Genomic DNA, 17,033 nt, shown 5'->3' on the forward strand with positions numbered 1-17,033 from the left:
AGAATTGGCATTTAATTTCTGCATTACTGTGTGACTATAACAAAAAATATTACTAAAGAAGATTTGAAAAAAGGTGTTCAAGTTTGTTTATGCTGTATGGAACTCAGCATGGTTCTCATTCCTTAAAATGCATTGTAATTTACCGTTTCACATTAACATACCAGAAAAAAAGGTGATTGTTTAAATTTTTTTTTTCTTTTACAGGCAGCTGTTAAATCTAAGAAAGCAACAGATACCTATAAACTCTATGTGGAAAAATATGCTTTAGCAAAAGCTGATTTTGAACAGAAAATGTCAGAAACAGCTCAGGTTGGTATTTCATATCTAAAATAATACTTGTGTTACTGATAAAGAATAGGTTATTCTGCATATAGCTTTTTAATATTAGAAGCGTCTAATTTTTTTTTTAGTAGAAGAACTGGGGTGTAGGCCAGAGTTGCGTGGAGTGAGAGCATTCACCAGAGACAGAGTGGGGAGCAAAACAGGCAGATTTTACTGAAATATGTTGCTAAGGGGATCAAACTCAGGCTGTAGTGGTGATAGCACTGAGACTTAACCCCTAGGCAACTAGGCCAGCACCGTATTAGAAATGTTCAAATGCATAATGTCAATTTTTTTAAAAAGATTTATTTATTTATGGGGTACAAGTCATAATGTGGGGGATGAGAGGACTCACCAGAGACAGAGTGGGTAGCAGAACAGGCGGATTGACTGAAATACACGCTGAGGGGAGCAGTGGGCGAGTCAGGAGAGGTCTGCTGCACCATGTGGATAGCTCCCTGGCCAGGGATTGAACTTGTGCTGCAGTGGCGATGGACAACTTCATAGGTTGTGTCTTAACCCCTTGTACCACCAGGGAGGCCCCACGATCCCAGTGTTTTTAATACTGCTTTGAAAATACACATCTTGATTTAGAGTTTGAGTACCAAGATGAAGTACTTATATCATAATTATAAAAAAATTATAAGCAATTATTCAGATAGATCAGAAGAGTCTGTTTAAAGAGAATTGGGGAACATGGTACTAATTGGCATCATTATGTATGGATTTGAAAATTGACTTCTTAAGAAGAAAACTGGAAATGATGCAGTGCTAAGAATATAGCAGTTAACGAAATCACATCTTTGCTCTCATAGAGCTTCCATTTTAGTCAGAGAAAATAAACAGTAAAAAAAAATGTGGTTCCCTGGGAGAACTTTTTTGCACACAACACTCATGATAAAGGACTGATCATAAAAATCTGCAAAGAGCTGATGAGACTCAACAAAAACAAAGAAAATACTCCAGACAAAAAATGGGCAGAAGAGATAAAAAGAAACTTCTCTGAAGAGGAAATGCAAATGGCCAACAGGCATATGAAAAAAATGTTCAACATCACTTGTCATCAGGGAAATGCAAATCAAAACTACCATGAGATACCATCTTATACCGGTGAGAATGGTACATATTAAGAAAACTAGCAACAAAAAATGTTGGCGAGGTTGTGGAGAAAAAGGAACTCTCCTGCACTGTTGATTGGAGTGCAAACTGGTCCAGCCACTACGGAGAGCTGTGTGGAGATTTCTGGACCTACATTAATTTTTTTAGTTGATGTGTAACCGTGATACTTTTAAATAAAGATGATAGCATGCCATGCTAGTGTTTGTGTGTTTTTCTAACCCCTGTGCTGCCTTTGTCTCTGTCACCACATACAACTGCAGAACAGGTTGACTACTGTTTGTTTGTTTTTTAGATTTATTTATTTATGCACACAAGAACTGGAGTGTAGGCCAGGGTTGTGGGGGTTGGGGTGAGAGGATTAACCAGAGACAGAATGGGGAGCAGAACAAGCGCATTGACTGAAATACACTGCTGACGGGAGCAGCAGGCGCGACAGGAGAGGTCTGCTGTGCCATGTGAGTCACCTCCCTGGCTGGGGATCGAACTCATGCTGCAGTAGTTGCAGATTGCTTCATAGTACTGATGCTTAAACCCTTGCGCCACCAGGGAGGCCCCTGACTATTGTATTTTAACAGAGTAGGCTTTAATTAGGATTATTTAGAAGTGAACTCCATTTTCCTTTTATTTCAGGTCTAGCAGACTCATCCAGTCAGGGAAAGGAACATGTCAGTTAAAGAGAATTCATATTTGGGTGTCAGGATTTGTATTTACTAGTGAGAAAAGAAACTGAGTCCCTGAGGTAAAAGAGGTTAGAACTTACTTGGAGTATTTGTGATCTGATTTTTATAATTTGGGTTGAGTATAAGCATGATTAAAATTGTGTCTTATTTTTATGCCTGAACTTTTTGCAACTGTTAGTTGATGACACTTTAAAACCTTGAAACCAGATGGAAATTTTGTTTACTTTAAACAGATGGCTAGTTCAAGAAACCTTTGGGATTGACTTAAGCTGTACCTACAGATAAGAACTTGATTTAGGGTTATTTTTTTGTATCTCTGGTGGTTAACAAGGTTGCATTTTTTAAAACTAATGTAACAAAGCACAGTTAAACAGTGAATGTTTAAATGAAGGGGGAAAGATCTAGTTGATTTGTTCAATTTGCTCCGTTTATTTATATTTGAACTTTTGAGATTACATTTTCATTGTTGAATTGCTCCGAGCTCAGTGACTACTTTTGAAGAATTGTGATATTTACCAATGATTCCCCACCAAGAAAGCCAACACAATTTCAAAATTGCATTTGAATCATGCTTTGAGTTTCTCTATGGCTTCCTGCTTCAAGATATTTCTAAACAATTAAGGCTCTGCTTTATTTATTGTATTTGTTTCAAAAGATATTGAGAAGGCACAGTTTTCTTGGAATTAGGGGTCACCCATGTGAAATTTGTAGCTGGATTTGGGTTTATGAGAAAATATCTTGTCCACTAAATTGCAGGTATTTAAGCTGAAGGGGACATTTTGTAGTATGAAATAAAATAGAATCATGCTTCTGAATATGCCTCAGTTCTAAGAACAATTCAGGATCTTGAAATACTGATATTCTCATTGAGTTGTTCAAAATTAGTCAGCGATGAACACTTTTATAAACTCTGCCATTCCTTGTGAGTAAAATTGATTTAATTATGTAGACTATTATAGTATTGCTGCCCAAATTGATTTTGCCAGTATTGATTTTTTTTAAACTTCATGCCCTTTACACAAATAATGGATATAATTATTTAGCTTAGTAATTTCTGATCATGCATAGTGATTTCTGATCATGTACTTGAGTGCTGAAGGAATTTGGCCAATAAATAAGGGGCCTCCCTCATACTTATTTGGTGCAGGGGTTAAAGTCTCATCATGGTCAAGCTATTGCCAGACACTACAAGAGATCTATCCCTGGCCAGGGAGCTAACTAACCCACATGGTGTAGCAGACCTCTCCTGTCTTAGCTGCTGCTCCCCTCAGCAGTGTATTTTAGTAGATCCCCCTGATCTGCTCCCCACTCTGTCTCTGGTGAATCTCCACTCCCTCCTCCCCCCATCCCGCAACTCTAGCCTATACTCTAGTTATTGTATGCATAAGTGTATAAAAATAAATATTTAAAATAAATAAAGAATGAGGAAATTAATTTGATAAACAAACCAGGAAGGTATAACCAGGCACTTTTGCCTGAGGCACATTTCTTAGAATTAACTATAATTTTAAAAAAAGGTTAAGTAGGTTTGTGTAATTAAAATGACTAGTGTATTTTGTCTGAAAATGACTACTTCAGCATTTCCCAAATCCTATTTTGAGGAATATTTTCTATGACATATTAATAGATAGAGAAGAAAAACAAAAAGGGGTATGCGGTCAAAGAAACTTGGAAAACACTGGGTTGAGCAGGATGAAATAATTTTGTTTCAGTGTTTTTCAGCGTTTTAAATGTTTACTGTGAAATCAAGTCTAGCACTGGTTTTGTTTCTAGAGGATAAATATCAGAATTAACTTTTTCCAAACAACATTTTCATCTCTTTCCACCCCTATTTGTGATTTATAATTTGAAATTGTTCCTCAGGTGATCTGATAACAGGCCCATGTCAAGTTGAGGACTGCAGAGATAGCTTATGCCAGCTTTCCCAATTTCTTTGACCACAGATTACCTCTCTTGGGAACTGTATATGAAATTTCAAGAATTAGAAAACATTTTGAGAGTCTAGAAGCTAGATTAGTAAGCCTTCAAATGTAAATTATAGTTTTTGCTCTGCCAACAAGTTGTTTTTCACTTTTTGGAACATTTCCCTTGGCTTTTGTAACGCTGTTCTCTTCTGAGGGGCCTCCCAATTTTCTGACCCTGATTACAGATTTTAATTTTCAGTATCTTCAAACACTGATAGATTTCATATTTTCCTAAGAAATAGCATAACAAAAACCTAACTTTTTTATTTTAACATTTATCATTTTTTACATTTTTAGATACTATTTGCTTCCCCCACCCCTCAGATTGAGTCCCCATAGAATTTCCTTCCCCAAGGCACCCAGGCACCATCACCACAGTCCTCTGTGCTCCTCCCTCCCTCCCTCTCACCTCTCTCCTTCTTCCTCCCCTGCAGTATGTCTCTGGTTTATAATTGTCTGTTTTTGCTTTGTTGTGTTTTGTACTGTTATATTTTTTACATTGATGTCTTATATTCCTATTATAAGTGAAACCATCCGATATTTTTTTTTTTCCCTTCTGGCTTATTTCACTGAGCATACTTCCTTTTAGCTCCATCCACGTTGCTGCGAATGGCATGAGTTTATCTTTTTTGATGGCTGAATAATATTCCATTGTGTATATATACCACATCTTCTTGATCCAGTCATCTATTTTTGGGCATTTGGGTTGTTTCCAGGTTTTACCTATTGTAAATAGTGCTGCAATAAACATAGGTGTACAGGTGCTCTTTTGAATCAATGTTTTTGTGTCCTTTGGGTAGATCCCTAGTAGTGGAATTGCCGAATCGTATGGTAGCTCCCTTTTTAGTAGGCTGAGGAACCTCCAGGCAGCTTTCCATAGTGGTTGGACCAGTTTGCACTCCCACCAGCAATTGTAGGAGAGTTCCTTTTTCACCACATCCTCACAAACATTTGTTATTGCTTGTTTTTTTGATATATGCCATTCTTACTGGTATAAGATTGGTATCTCAGTGTGTTACAAAAACCTAACTTCTTTTTTTTTTAAATAAATTTTATTTTTATGTTCCCCATACAATTGCAACCCCCTTATTTTGACCCCAATCCCTCCCCTCCCCGCCCCCACCCCCCCATAGAGTGTCTCTGGTTCATAGTTTTTTGTTGATTTTGATTTTCACTTTCTTATAGTTCTTCATTTTCCCGGTCCCTTATTTAAGTTTTCTAGATTAATGCTATGAGTGATACCATCCGGTATTTTTCTCTTTCTTTCTGGCTTATTTCGCTGAGCATGATCCCTTCCAGCACCATCCATGTTGCTGCAAATTGCATGTGTTTATCTTTTTTGAATGCTGAGTAATATTCCATGGTGTATATGTACCACATCTTCTTGATCCAGTCATCTATTTTTGGGCATTTGGGTTGTTTCCAAAGCTAAGCTAGTGCAAACGGTGCCGCTATAAACATAGGGGTACAGGTGTTCTTTGGAATTGATGTTTCTGTGTCCTTTGGGTAAATACCTAGGAGTGGAATTGCTGGATCATATGGAAGCTCTATGTTTAGTAGGTCCAGAAATCTCCACACAGCTCTCCGTAGTGGCTGGACCAGTTTGCACTCCCACCAACAGTGCAGGAGAGTTCCTTTTTCTCCACATCCTCGCCAACATTTGTTGTTGCTAGTTTTTTTAATATGTGCCATTCTCACTCCTGTAAGATGGTATCTCATGGTAGTTTTGATTTGCATTTCCCTGATTACAAGTGATGTTGAAAATTTTTTCATATGCCTGTTGGCCATTTGCATTTCCTCTTCAGAGAAATTTCTTTTTATCTCTTCTGCCCATTTTTTGACAGGATTATTTTCTTTGTTTCTGTTGAGTCTCATCAGCTCTTTGCAGATTTTTGTGATCAGTCCCTTATCATTAGTGTTGTGTGCAAAAATGTTCTCCCAGTCGGTGGGGTTTCTCTTTGTTTTTGTTATTGTCTCTTTTGCTGTGCAGAAGCTCTTTAATTTGATGTAGTCCCAGCTGTTGATCTTTGCCTTCACTATCACTGCTTTGGGTGATGTGTCTGTAAAGATGTCTTTGATGTGCATATCACATAGTGCAAAAACCTAACTTCTTACAGTTATGTTTTACTATGTCTAGGAGCATTTGTCTAGAAACATTGTTAAGCATTATGTAAAATAAATAAACATTATGTAATAATGGTAACTTGCTAAGTTTCGTTAGCTATATTTGAGATGACTTTGATTTCAGAATGTGTATGTGTATATATGTGTAACTTTTTATATTTGCTACCCAGAAATTTCAAGATATTGAAGAAACTCATCTCATTCATATAAAGGAAATTATAGAATCCTTGTCAAATGCTATAAAGGAAATTCATTTGCAAATAGGCCAGGTAAAATTTTACTTTCATTGAGCTGATTCGTGAAAATTTTATGTTTACTTATGACTCTAAAAATTCAAAACTCATAATACTGATTTTTTTCAGAGAAAGAATTTGTACTTAACATGTATTAAATAGAAAGAACATTTCACTGAATACTAATAATTTAAATTTTAAAATCAGTGATGTCAGTCTTTATGTTAGAATTCTGAAGATACCCATTCTTGAAAATTTCTTTGGTAAAGTTACACTATTTTTAAATTTGGAACAGTAGCTTTAGTGGCTTTCTTGAACTTGTACTTAGAAATTTTCCAAAAATATAAGATTTAATAGAGACAGTTTGGGGTGTATTGAAATACAGTAGAGAAAGGTGAAATCTGTTATTTATTACTAAAAAGCTAAAACTTTTTATTGCCTGTATACATTATATTTGTCATAAGAGTTATTTCTCTAAAAGATTTAAAAATGGGAATAGGAAATCACTTTGATGCTAAGACTGTGAGGCCAAATACTAAGGGGCTCATGTAAACAGTAGATGGTAGTCATAAATCTGCTAACATTGTAAATTAAGCAGCAGAGCTTTGTAATATTATAAATTAGGTAAATAGAAAGTTGTAAAAGACTCTGAATCAAAATACACATATTTTGATGTAATGAATTTTAGTTTCTTGTAGGAGATTTGTTTGAAATATAGTAACAATGTTTATGGAAAAAGAAAAAATTGTCTTTATCTCATCTTAATAGGTTCATGAAGAATTTATAAATAACATGGCTAATACTACAGTTGAAAGCTTGATACAGAAATTTGCTGAGTCAAAAGGCACTGGGAAAGAAAGACCTGGTAAGATGATGAACTCTGCAAGGAAACTTATCAGATTTTCCATCCAGCAACACATGTACTTAGTGTATTTGCCTTTAAATTCCAAAACTGCAAAGTGATGGTTGGGGAATACCTAAAAATCTGTATAAAATCTCATGCATTTACTTTGTGTCTGATGATCTGTTGATGATTTTTGTTTTGACCTCTAGAGCTTAATAATTTAGTATAAGTGAGTTGGTTATTATAACCTTTACTAAATTAGTATATTGCAATTTGTTTATATCTTTGAGAGTAGAGTTAGCTACAGAGGGACATTTTAATAAGAGAAAAAGTGGAGAGAATACTGAGCCCTCAGAGGAATGAGGTCAACATAGAACCCTTCTTAACATGTAATGATGTTCTTTCACATATGTATTTAACAAATATATTGAGTGTTAACACTATTTCAGCACTGTTTTAGACACTGGGGATTCACCAGTGAACAAGTGAATACTGAAATCCTGATTTCTATTTTATGAACAAATGATTATAGGTATACTGAATGTTACCTTTTTTTTAAAAAAAAAAAAAAGTTTATTTATTTATATAAGCACTGGGTACAGTCAGAAGCGCAGGAGGGTGAGAGAATTCACCAGAGCCAGAGTGGGGAACAGAACAGGCAGACTTGACAAAATACACTGCTGAGGGGAGCAGCGGGCGCGGCAGGAGGGCTCTGTTTCGCCATGTGGGACCCTCGCGCCAGTGGCTGGGGATTGAACCGGCGCTGCAGAGACTGCAGGCAGCTTCGCAGCCCAGCGCTCAACCGTTGTGCCACCAGGGGAGGCCCTGAATCTTAGCTTTAATAAGCATGTTATGATACATGAAATGTAATAAGTAGCCTAAATCCTTCCCCAGCTCAGCACATCTATAGTCTTCCATATTTCTTGTTCTTGCAAGGTACTTGTTTCGCTTTACAAGTAAAAATAATTCACTTCGTTAGAGATGTTAAAGATATAGTTTAGAATTCATGAAAATGAATACATGATTTGTAGCGGTCTGGAAGCCATTTTTCTTCTATATAGTTCATGGAATTATGACTTGAAACCACAGTCATCTTCACTTTTTTCATCCCACATTTCAAATCTTATTGATTCAGTTGTTTGGTGTTCTCTTTGCACTTTTCCATCCCTGTTACTTCTATCAAAAATGCCAAACAATTTTATCCTTTTTTTTCGGTGGTGGTGGTGGGCATTGTTGCTGTCTGTCTTAAATTGTGCATTGGTGAAGAAAAGTTTGATCTTTGACTATACTGTGTATAGACAGTATAGATTTCATTGAAAAAAATGGGTATATAATGGTATATAATGGATATATAATTAGGATGTTAAAGAGATTGAAATGGATGGATTGTTGTTAGGAAAGCCGTGGTGATCAAATAGTTACTAATTGTGTTCGAAGTTTAGTGAGCCCTTACTCTGTGCATTGTACTGTGTCAACCAATTTGCAGGCATACTTTGATCTTTAATAACTCTTTCAATAGGTACTATTATTCCCATTTTACAGATGTGGGAAATATTGAGATGTTAAATGATTGCCTGTGCTAGTACATAGAAAAGCTGAATTCTTGAACCAGTGCCCCATACTTTAGAGAAATTAAAGTATAACTGAATAATTTTACATTTGTGGAAAGAATGAGTACCTTGAGATCCATGACTACAGAATGGCGCAAAGCCTAAATTTCTTTACAAAGAGATTAAATTGCAAATTATGAGATTGGGTAAAAAAAATTTGGGGCAGCAGCTATGTGCTGCTGTGATTATGTAGGTGTTTCTCTTCATCAACCTTCTCCTTTCACAAAGCCACAGAGCAGCTCTCCTCCCAAGGCTGTCCTCCTGGGACTATGCAGGTCCCTCTTTTAACAAACCTATCCCTTTCGGGGGCATCGCTTTCTGCCTGTTTGTGTCTATGCAAGTGTCCTTTACTCTTCTCTCTCCTTTTATAATAAACCAGCCCTTTTGAGTATAAAAAAAATTGGGGGAACAAATAGAATTTTTTTAAAGATTTATTTATTCATGCGTACAAGAACCGGGGTACAGGCCAGATGTCCGGGAGGGTGACAGGATTCACCAGAGACAGAGCAGGAACAGAACAGGCAGACTGACTGAAATAAATGCACTGCTGAGGGGAGCAGTGGGCAAGGCAGAGGTCTGCTGCTCCATGTGGGTATCTCTCCAGCCAGCTGTGATCGAACCCACACTGCAGAGCCTGTGGACAGCTTCACAGCACTGCGCTTAACCGCCTGCACCACCAGGGAGGCCCCAACAAATAGAATTTTTAAATAGAGCATTTAAAAGTACTGATAGAAATCTAAAAAAGTCTAATACATTGTGTCATTATCAGTATCCTGGCTGTGACATTATACTGTAGCTTTGCAAAATATTAGTATAGGAAACTGGGCAAAGTATATGAAGAATCTCTCTGTTTTTTTTTGTTTTTTTTTTTTTAAGATTTATTTATTTATTTATTTATACAAGCATTGGGTACAGTCAGAAGCGCGGGAGGGTGAGAGAATTCACCAGAGACAGAGCAGGGAGCAGAACAGTCAGAAGGACTGAAGTACACTGCTGAGGGGAGCAGCGGGCATGGCAGGAGAGGTCTGCGCACCATGTGGGACCCTCGCCATTGGCCTGGGATCGAACCGGCGCTGCAGAGGCTGCGGGCAGCTTCGCAACCCAGCGCTCAACCACTGTGCCACTGGGGAGGCCCTCTCCCTGTATTTTTAAAAACAATTTTTTGTAAATCTACAATTATCTCAATAAAATTTTCTTTTCTTTCTTTAAGATTCATTTATTTTATTTATACAAGCACTGGGTACAGTCAGAAGCGTGGGAGGGTGAGAGAATTCACCAGAGACAGAGCGGGGAGCAGAACAGGCAGACTGATGAAATACACTGCTGAGGGGAGCAGCGGGCACGGCAGGAGAGGTCTGCATGCCCTGTGGGACCCTTGCCGGTGGCCGGGGATCAAACCGGATGGAACTGCAGCTTCGCAGCCCAGCACTCAACTGCTGCGCCACCAAGGGAGGCCCTCAATAAAATTTTCAATTTAAAATAACACCTTAGAACTAGGGCACTTGAACTGAAATGAGACCTAAATTCATAAACTATCTTTTTTCCCCCTGAGTTATGAATAATCCAGAGTATATTGAAGCAGAAAGAAAAGCACAGGGAATCAGCTTTAATTGAATTATTATTTCCTTAAAGTATTAAACCAGGGAATAATTGAAACAAAAGATAGAAATGAAACCACATTATTTTGATTGTCATTTTTTAGTGATACTGAATCTGTCTTTCCTTATGTAACTGCAAACTCTGCCAGTTTCCAGGACTTTTTACTGTTCCTTTGCTTATATGCCAGTGTCATTTCCAAAGACATTGCTCAGCCCAAGACTGACAAGTATATGGTGTGTGTCTGCTTTTACTGATGGCATTAGATATTGTTAGTAAATTGTTGCTTTCTTTGTCCATTGGAGGCCTCTCTTCAGAGTCCCTCTCATCACATTGCTGTAGGCAGTCCCTGGCAATATTGATAGTTGGTATATGTGCTGCCGAAGCAAACACTCAATATTGACAGTTGGCATGCAAATTGAAAACTGTCATCTCTGGCTTAGTTTAATAGGGGTTCTTGTTTGCAAATGTCAGAAAGCCTATTTTAACTAGCTCTAAGTAAGAAGATTATGTATTGTCTTTTATAATCTTTTTTTTTAAAGATTTATTTTTATTTGTGCATACAAGAGCTGGGGTACAGGCCAGAGGTGCCGAGGGTGAGAGGATTCACCAGAGACAGAGTTGAGAACATAACAGGCAGATTGACTGAAATACACTGCTGAGGGGAGCAGCAGGCAAGTCAGGAGAGGTCTGCTGCGCCATTTGGGTTTCTCCCTGGCTGGGGATTGAACTCATGCTTCAGTGGCTGCCGATAGCTTCCTAGGTTGCATCTTAATCCTTTGCGCCACCAGGGATGCCCTGTCTTTTATAATCTTGAAGGATTGGAATGGAGTCAGGGACCAAATGGGTGTCATCACAGGAATGTTTCACTCTTTTTTCTTGTTTCTGCTTATCTCTACTTGAGATAAGCTTAAGCTTCTGCTGTAGCCTTTTTTACCATTGTGGGGAAGGAAGGAAAGCATCAACAACGCCAGGCCTATCGGTTTGGTTTAGGACCCCAGTAGAAAAAACTTCTTTCTCCCTAAAATTAACATAATAATTTTGGGGGAAATTTTTGTGTGCTTCCTTTTGAATTAATCATTGTGTTTACGTTGTAAAATATTTTTTATTGGTAAAATAGGTCATATGCCCAATACATAGAGTCGCAGGATATGTATCTTAAAAAAGTATTTGGAAATATTTTCTGGGTAGACACAAATAATTACTGTAGGACTTTGTGGTATCTGTGTACAAAGTTCATAGAGACCAAACCTAAAAATACAACTGTAGAACTGGGGTAGTTTGTGTATGTGTTTCAGGTGTAGGACTTAGCATGTTATTAATATTTAAATAAGCTAATTCAGTTTAGGAAACAAGGGTTTACTTTATAATTAAATAAAACTAGAGGGAAGTTACATAATTCAGTCTGTTTTATAATCATGGGATTTTATTGCATAAGGGAACCTTAAAATAATCTAATCCAAACCAGTTCGCTTAACACAGAGACATATTGAAACTTATCAAATATGTATATATATACCTATATATGCATGCCACTAGTTACTTGTATCTTTCAGTATGGACTGCAGGTGAACTAAAGTTCATCACTTCTCAGAAATTTTGCTAGGTCAGCTTACAGGGATTGCTAAACCCTTACTCATAATAATGTCCTATGTGCTCACTTACTCATACATTCTCTATGGGGAAAAAAAACACACAACAAAACCTCCATATATGCAATTTTATAAATTCTCTTCTTTTGGGTATTTAAAATAGTTCTATATCAGAAATTGTCTCTAGATTCTTTCCTTGACTTTTAAAATTCTGGATGTAAATTATGTTTATTTTCTTATGTGTGATATAGCACATACTTCTCCCTGTAGTTTGTGGCCTGCTTTTTACTAGCAGTGAGACATTTATGCTTCATATCCTCATGTGTAAAGTGGGGATAATAATAGTACTTAACATCATGTGCTTGTTGTGAGGTTTACTTGACATAATGTAAATTACTGAGTATTTAATAAATGTTACTTTAAAAAGTTAATAGGGGCCTCCCTGGTGGCCTAGGGGTTAAAGCTGGGTGCTGTCACCACTAAGGCCTGAGTTTGATCCGTGGCCAGGGAGCTGACCCATGTATCACAGAGCTAAGCCACATATGGCATAGCAGACCTCTCCTGTCTTCCTCACTGCACCCCTTAGCAGTGTATCTCAGAAAATATGTCTGTTCTGCTCCCTACTCTGTCCCTGGTGAATCCTCTCACCTCCTGCACTGCTGGCTTACACCCCAGTTCTTCTACGCAAAAAAAAAAAGAAGAAAAAAAAGAAAAAGTTAATATAGTCCTGTTAAATAGGCATCTACTAATTAATATTTTCTCTTTATAAATTTAATTTTGCCTCTAGATGTACTAAGATCTGTAGGAAATCCTATAACTAGAAGGTAAGAGGTCAGTCAAGAATGGAATAGTGATGACCTGGGCTTTACTAGAATTACCAAACCCAAAATTAAGTGACTATTTCAGAATGACTATTGTCATTGTGTATAGAGGTGATTAAAAAAACTGGTCCTAGAACTAATTTTTAAAAAAAGGTGTGGGGTGGAGTGGAAGGAATAAATATTCTTTGGTTGACTTCCTATGGGTGTGTATAGTTATAGCTCTTCCAGATTATGGGCATCTGAAGAAATGAGTCTGGGCTGGGCCTCCCTGGTGGTGCAAGGGGTTAAAGCACCGCACTATGAAGCAGTCCACAGCCTCAGCAGCATCAGTTTGATCCCCGGCCTGCCAGGGAGGAACCCACATGGCGAGGCAGACCTCTCTTGTCTTGCCCGCTGCTCCCCTCAGCAGTGTATTTCAGTCAGTCTGCCTGTTCTCTTCCCACTCTGTCTCTGGTGAATCCTCTCACCGCCCCTGCATCTCTGGCCTGCACCCCAGCTCTTGTATGCATAAATAAATAAATCCTTTTAAAAAAAATTAGTCTGGGGACCAATTGCAATGAGGAAAATTTTGTGTTTCTCAGAAAAATCATCAAAATTTGCATGTGATTATATGGGATTAATGAACCAAAGGATTTTTTTTTAAAGATTTATTTATTTATTTGTTATTTATACAAGCACTGGGTACAGTCAGAAGCGTGGGAGGGTGAGAGAATTCACCAGAGCCAGAGCAGGGAGCAGAACAGGCAGAAGGACGGAAGTACACTGCTGAGGGGAGCAGCGGGCGGCAGGAGAGGTCTGTGCGCCATGTGGGACCCTCCTCCGGTGGCCGGGGAGCAGCCGAGGATCGAACCGGCACCGCAGAGGCCACGGGCAGCTTCACAGCGCTGCTCTTAACAGCCTGTGCCACCAGGGGAGGCCCTTTATTCACAGTTCTTTGCTCACAGCTCCCCCAAATCTGGGAATTTCCTAAGTTTTGAGTGTTAAAAGTGTCTCTGGATAGGTTAATGAAGAAGCACTTTTGGAAAACAATTGGAGGCTGTTGCCAAAGAAACCAACAGGAATAATGGGGACTCCTGCCCTAGAAGGGAGAGAGGCTAGGGATGGAGTCTTGTTGCTAGTGGTCAATGATATAATCAACCACTCTCAAATAATCAAGCTTCCATAAACAACCAAAAGGAGGGACTCCAGAGAGCTTCTGTGCAGATTTGGAGAAGATATGAAAACTCCATGCCTTTCTCCCCATACTTTACCCTATGCATCTCTTCCATCTGACTGTTCATGAGTTATATTCTTTGTAATAAGTCAGTGATCTAGCAAGTAAACAGGTTTCCTGAATTCTTTTCGCAATTCTAGCAAATTAATTCAACCTGGGAACCTCTGATTTACATAACTAGTTCGTCAAGCACTCATAATAGCCTGGGCTTGCAAATGGCCTGTGAGTGGAATCTGATGATGACTCTGGGTAGATAGTGTTAGAATTGAGTTGAATTTTTGGATACTCTTTTGGTGTCAGAATTGCTTGATTTTTGGGAACTCTTCATACATACATTGGACTGGATCCGGGAGCTACCCACATGGTGCAGCAGACCTTGCCCGCTGCTCCCGTCAGCAGTGTATTTCAGTCAGTCTGCCTGTTCTACTCCACGCTCTGTCTCTGGTGAATCCAGTCACCACCACCCCCACCTCTGGCCTGTACCACAGTTCTTGTATGCATAAATAAATACATCTTTAAAAAAATGCGAATTATTGAGCGCCAACCTAGACTTTCAGAATGGAGCACTCTGAGGATGGGGCCCAGCAATTTGTGATATTACAAGCCCCGTAGGTGATTCTGATTCGTGAAACGTTGATCTTGTTAGGGGGAAAAGGATGTCCCAAAGCAAATTCCATATAGGCTTTGTGGACTCCACCCCCACCCCAGGTCAAAGCCAAAGACACTGGGAACTCCAAATCCCATCACCACCAAAGGGAAGGTGGCTGGGACCTGAGGGTGGGGTTAAGCAGCCAGGTGGATACAAAAGGCAGACACGTGAGCTTTGAGGGGCTCTCCATTTTTGGGCTCTCAGCCAGCTCGCAGCGTCCGGCCAGCTCTGAGAGTGACTTTGGGTTTCCAGGTCATTGGATCGGGTAGGACGCATTAAAGACTTTATTTCCCTATTTTCTCCCTGAGTTGTACATTTTCCTTATTTCTTTTTCTCTTGTAAATAAACCTTTTATTAACCCTTTTGCGTGTGTCTGTAGTAGAGTATTCGTAAGTCCCTTTAAAGCGCGCGGGTGAGGACCCACAGCCAGGAACCCGTTTAATATCGGGGTTGCTCTATAACAATCTTAGAAATTCAACTAGGAGTTGGGATTTGGAATTTGGAACTACTGGATTGAGGTAATTGTTTCTACAAATTCTTTATTAAAATACTCTTTCAGTAAAGTAACACTGATGTTGCAACTTATTTTCAAATGATTTACCAAGTGAAAAAAGTAAAAGACTGCATATTTATAGATATATGTAGAGAACGAAAAAGTAAATTATGGCAAAAGGTGTTATTGTTATCCCCCTATATCGTTTGTAAAAACAACATGACCACGGTTCAAAAATAATAGTTTAAGGAAATCAGCCAACAAGCAAGTGGCAAAACCAAAACATGAGTCTCCATGCCCTTTGCATACCACTGCAAGCTGGAGGTTGATGTTCTTTTCATCTTAACTTGCCTGGTTCAACCTGAGGCACTTAGGAATGTGGCTGTGTTGCATTCCACAGGCCCAGGAGCAAACTTGAAAATAGTCAGACTCCCATTGTTAGGAGTCACCTCTTTCCTTCCCATATCCACCCTATCCCTTTCATTATCACCATTCTTTTCATTAGACTTTGGGATCTGGGCATGTTTGTGTGCTTTACTTTGATTGATTGTAACTAAGAGTCCTATGTGTTTAGTTGGGTATGTGAAGGCTATACTTGATTTGAGTACCCCAGATTTTTTGAGTTTTGAGGCCAGTTTTTAACTAGCCAAAGTTGCGAATTTGCCAGGTTGAAAGTCTGAGATTTAAAATGGATTCCAAAACATGGGCAATATTGATTATTTTACATTTTTCAAAATATTCTGCCTCATTTCATAAAATATTTGTGGAATTAAATGAATTGTATTTCCTCTTGTAACATTTTTTAGAAGTTTTGACCCAAATTAGACTTGGGTAAATTCTTTAAGTTGTTGACTTTTTCTTTTTGCTACCAATGATTTATTCCTACTTGATGAACTAAAATCACAATTTAATGGAACATAATATTTTGGGGCTTTTGCAACAGAAGTGTAATTCATGCTTTGCTATTTTCTTTACTACCTAAATAATTTGGTTTTTAAAGCTAGTCTCAACAGATTTGTCATTTCAAGGCGATTTTGTTTTCCAACTGATATCCACTTTATCATATTTTTAATTTTTTAAATTAAAGTACCATTGATTTTTTATTTTAACTTTTAAATATAAATATGTATTTTACATCATTGTTTATTTTTGTGCAGTGTTTGATTTCTTCTCTCAAGTGAACCCCTATAAAATTCCCACCACAAGTCACCCATGAACTGTCACCATAGTCTCTTGTGCTCTTCCCTCCCCTTCTGATCCCTCACCTTCCCCCTTCCCTGCTGTATGTCTCCAATCTATTGGTTTTCTTCTCCCTGCCCCATCCCTTGTTTGGTTTCCCTATATACTTCCTACAAGGGAAGCCATCCGATATTTTTCTTTTTCCTTTTGACTTATTTCATTGAGCATAATCCCTTCCAGCTCCATCCATGTTACTGTGAATGGCATGAATTTATCTTTTTCTGATTGCTGAATAGTATTCCATTGATATATATATATATACCACATCTTCTTGATCCAGTCATCTGTTTTTTGGGCATTTAGGTTGTTTCCATATCTTAGCTATTATAAATAGTGCTGCAATGGACATAGAAGTGCAGGTTTCTTTTGAATTAATGTTTTTGTGTCCTTTGGGTAGATTCCTAGGAATAAAATTGCTGGGTCATATGGTAGATCCATTTTTAGTAGTTTGAGGGTCTTCCACACACCTTCATAATGGTTGAAGCAGTATTCCCACCAGCAGTGTAAAAGGGTTCCTTTTTCTCCACATCCTCGC

At 38.3% G+C, this 17,033-nt stretch overlaps 1 protein-coding gene across 1 annotated transcript in view; it reads left to right on the forward strand.

Annotated features, from left to right (window-relative positions):
• Positions 1 to 17,033, forward strand: part of FCHO2 (FCH and mu domain containing endocytic adaptor 2) — a 101,872-nt gene that overhangs the window by 38,737 nt on the left and 46,102 nt on the right. The window contains exons 6-8 of the mRNA XM_037529348.2: positions 205 to 309; positions 6,379 to 6,477; positions 7,210 to 7,306. Of these exons, the coding sequence (XP_037385245.2) occupies positions 205 to 309; positions 6,379 to 6,477; positions 7,210 to 7,306 (301 nt within the window). The remainder of the gene's footprint in view (positions 1 to 204; positions 310 to 6,378; positions 6,478 to 7,209; positions 7,307 to 17,033) is intronic.

Source organism: Talpa occidentalis, unplaced genomic scaffold, assembly GCF_014898055.3.
Source record: "Talpa occidentalis isolate TD23 unplaced genomic scaffold, MPIMG_talOcc4v2.1 talOcc4.6, whole genome shotgun sequence".
Lineage (NCBI taxonomy): Eukaryota > Metazoa > Chordata > Mammalia > Eulipotyphla > Talpidae > Talpa > Talpa occidentalis.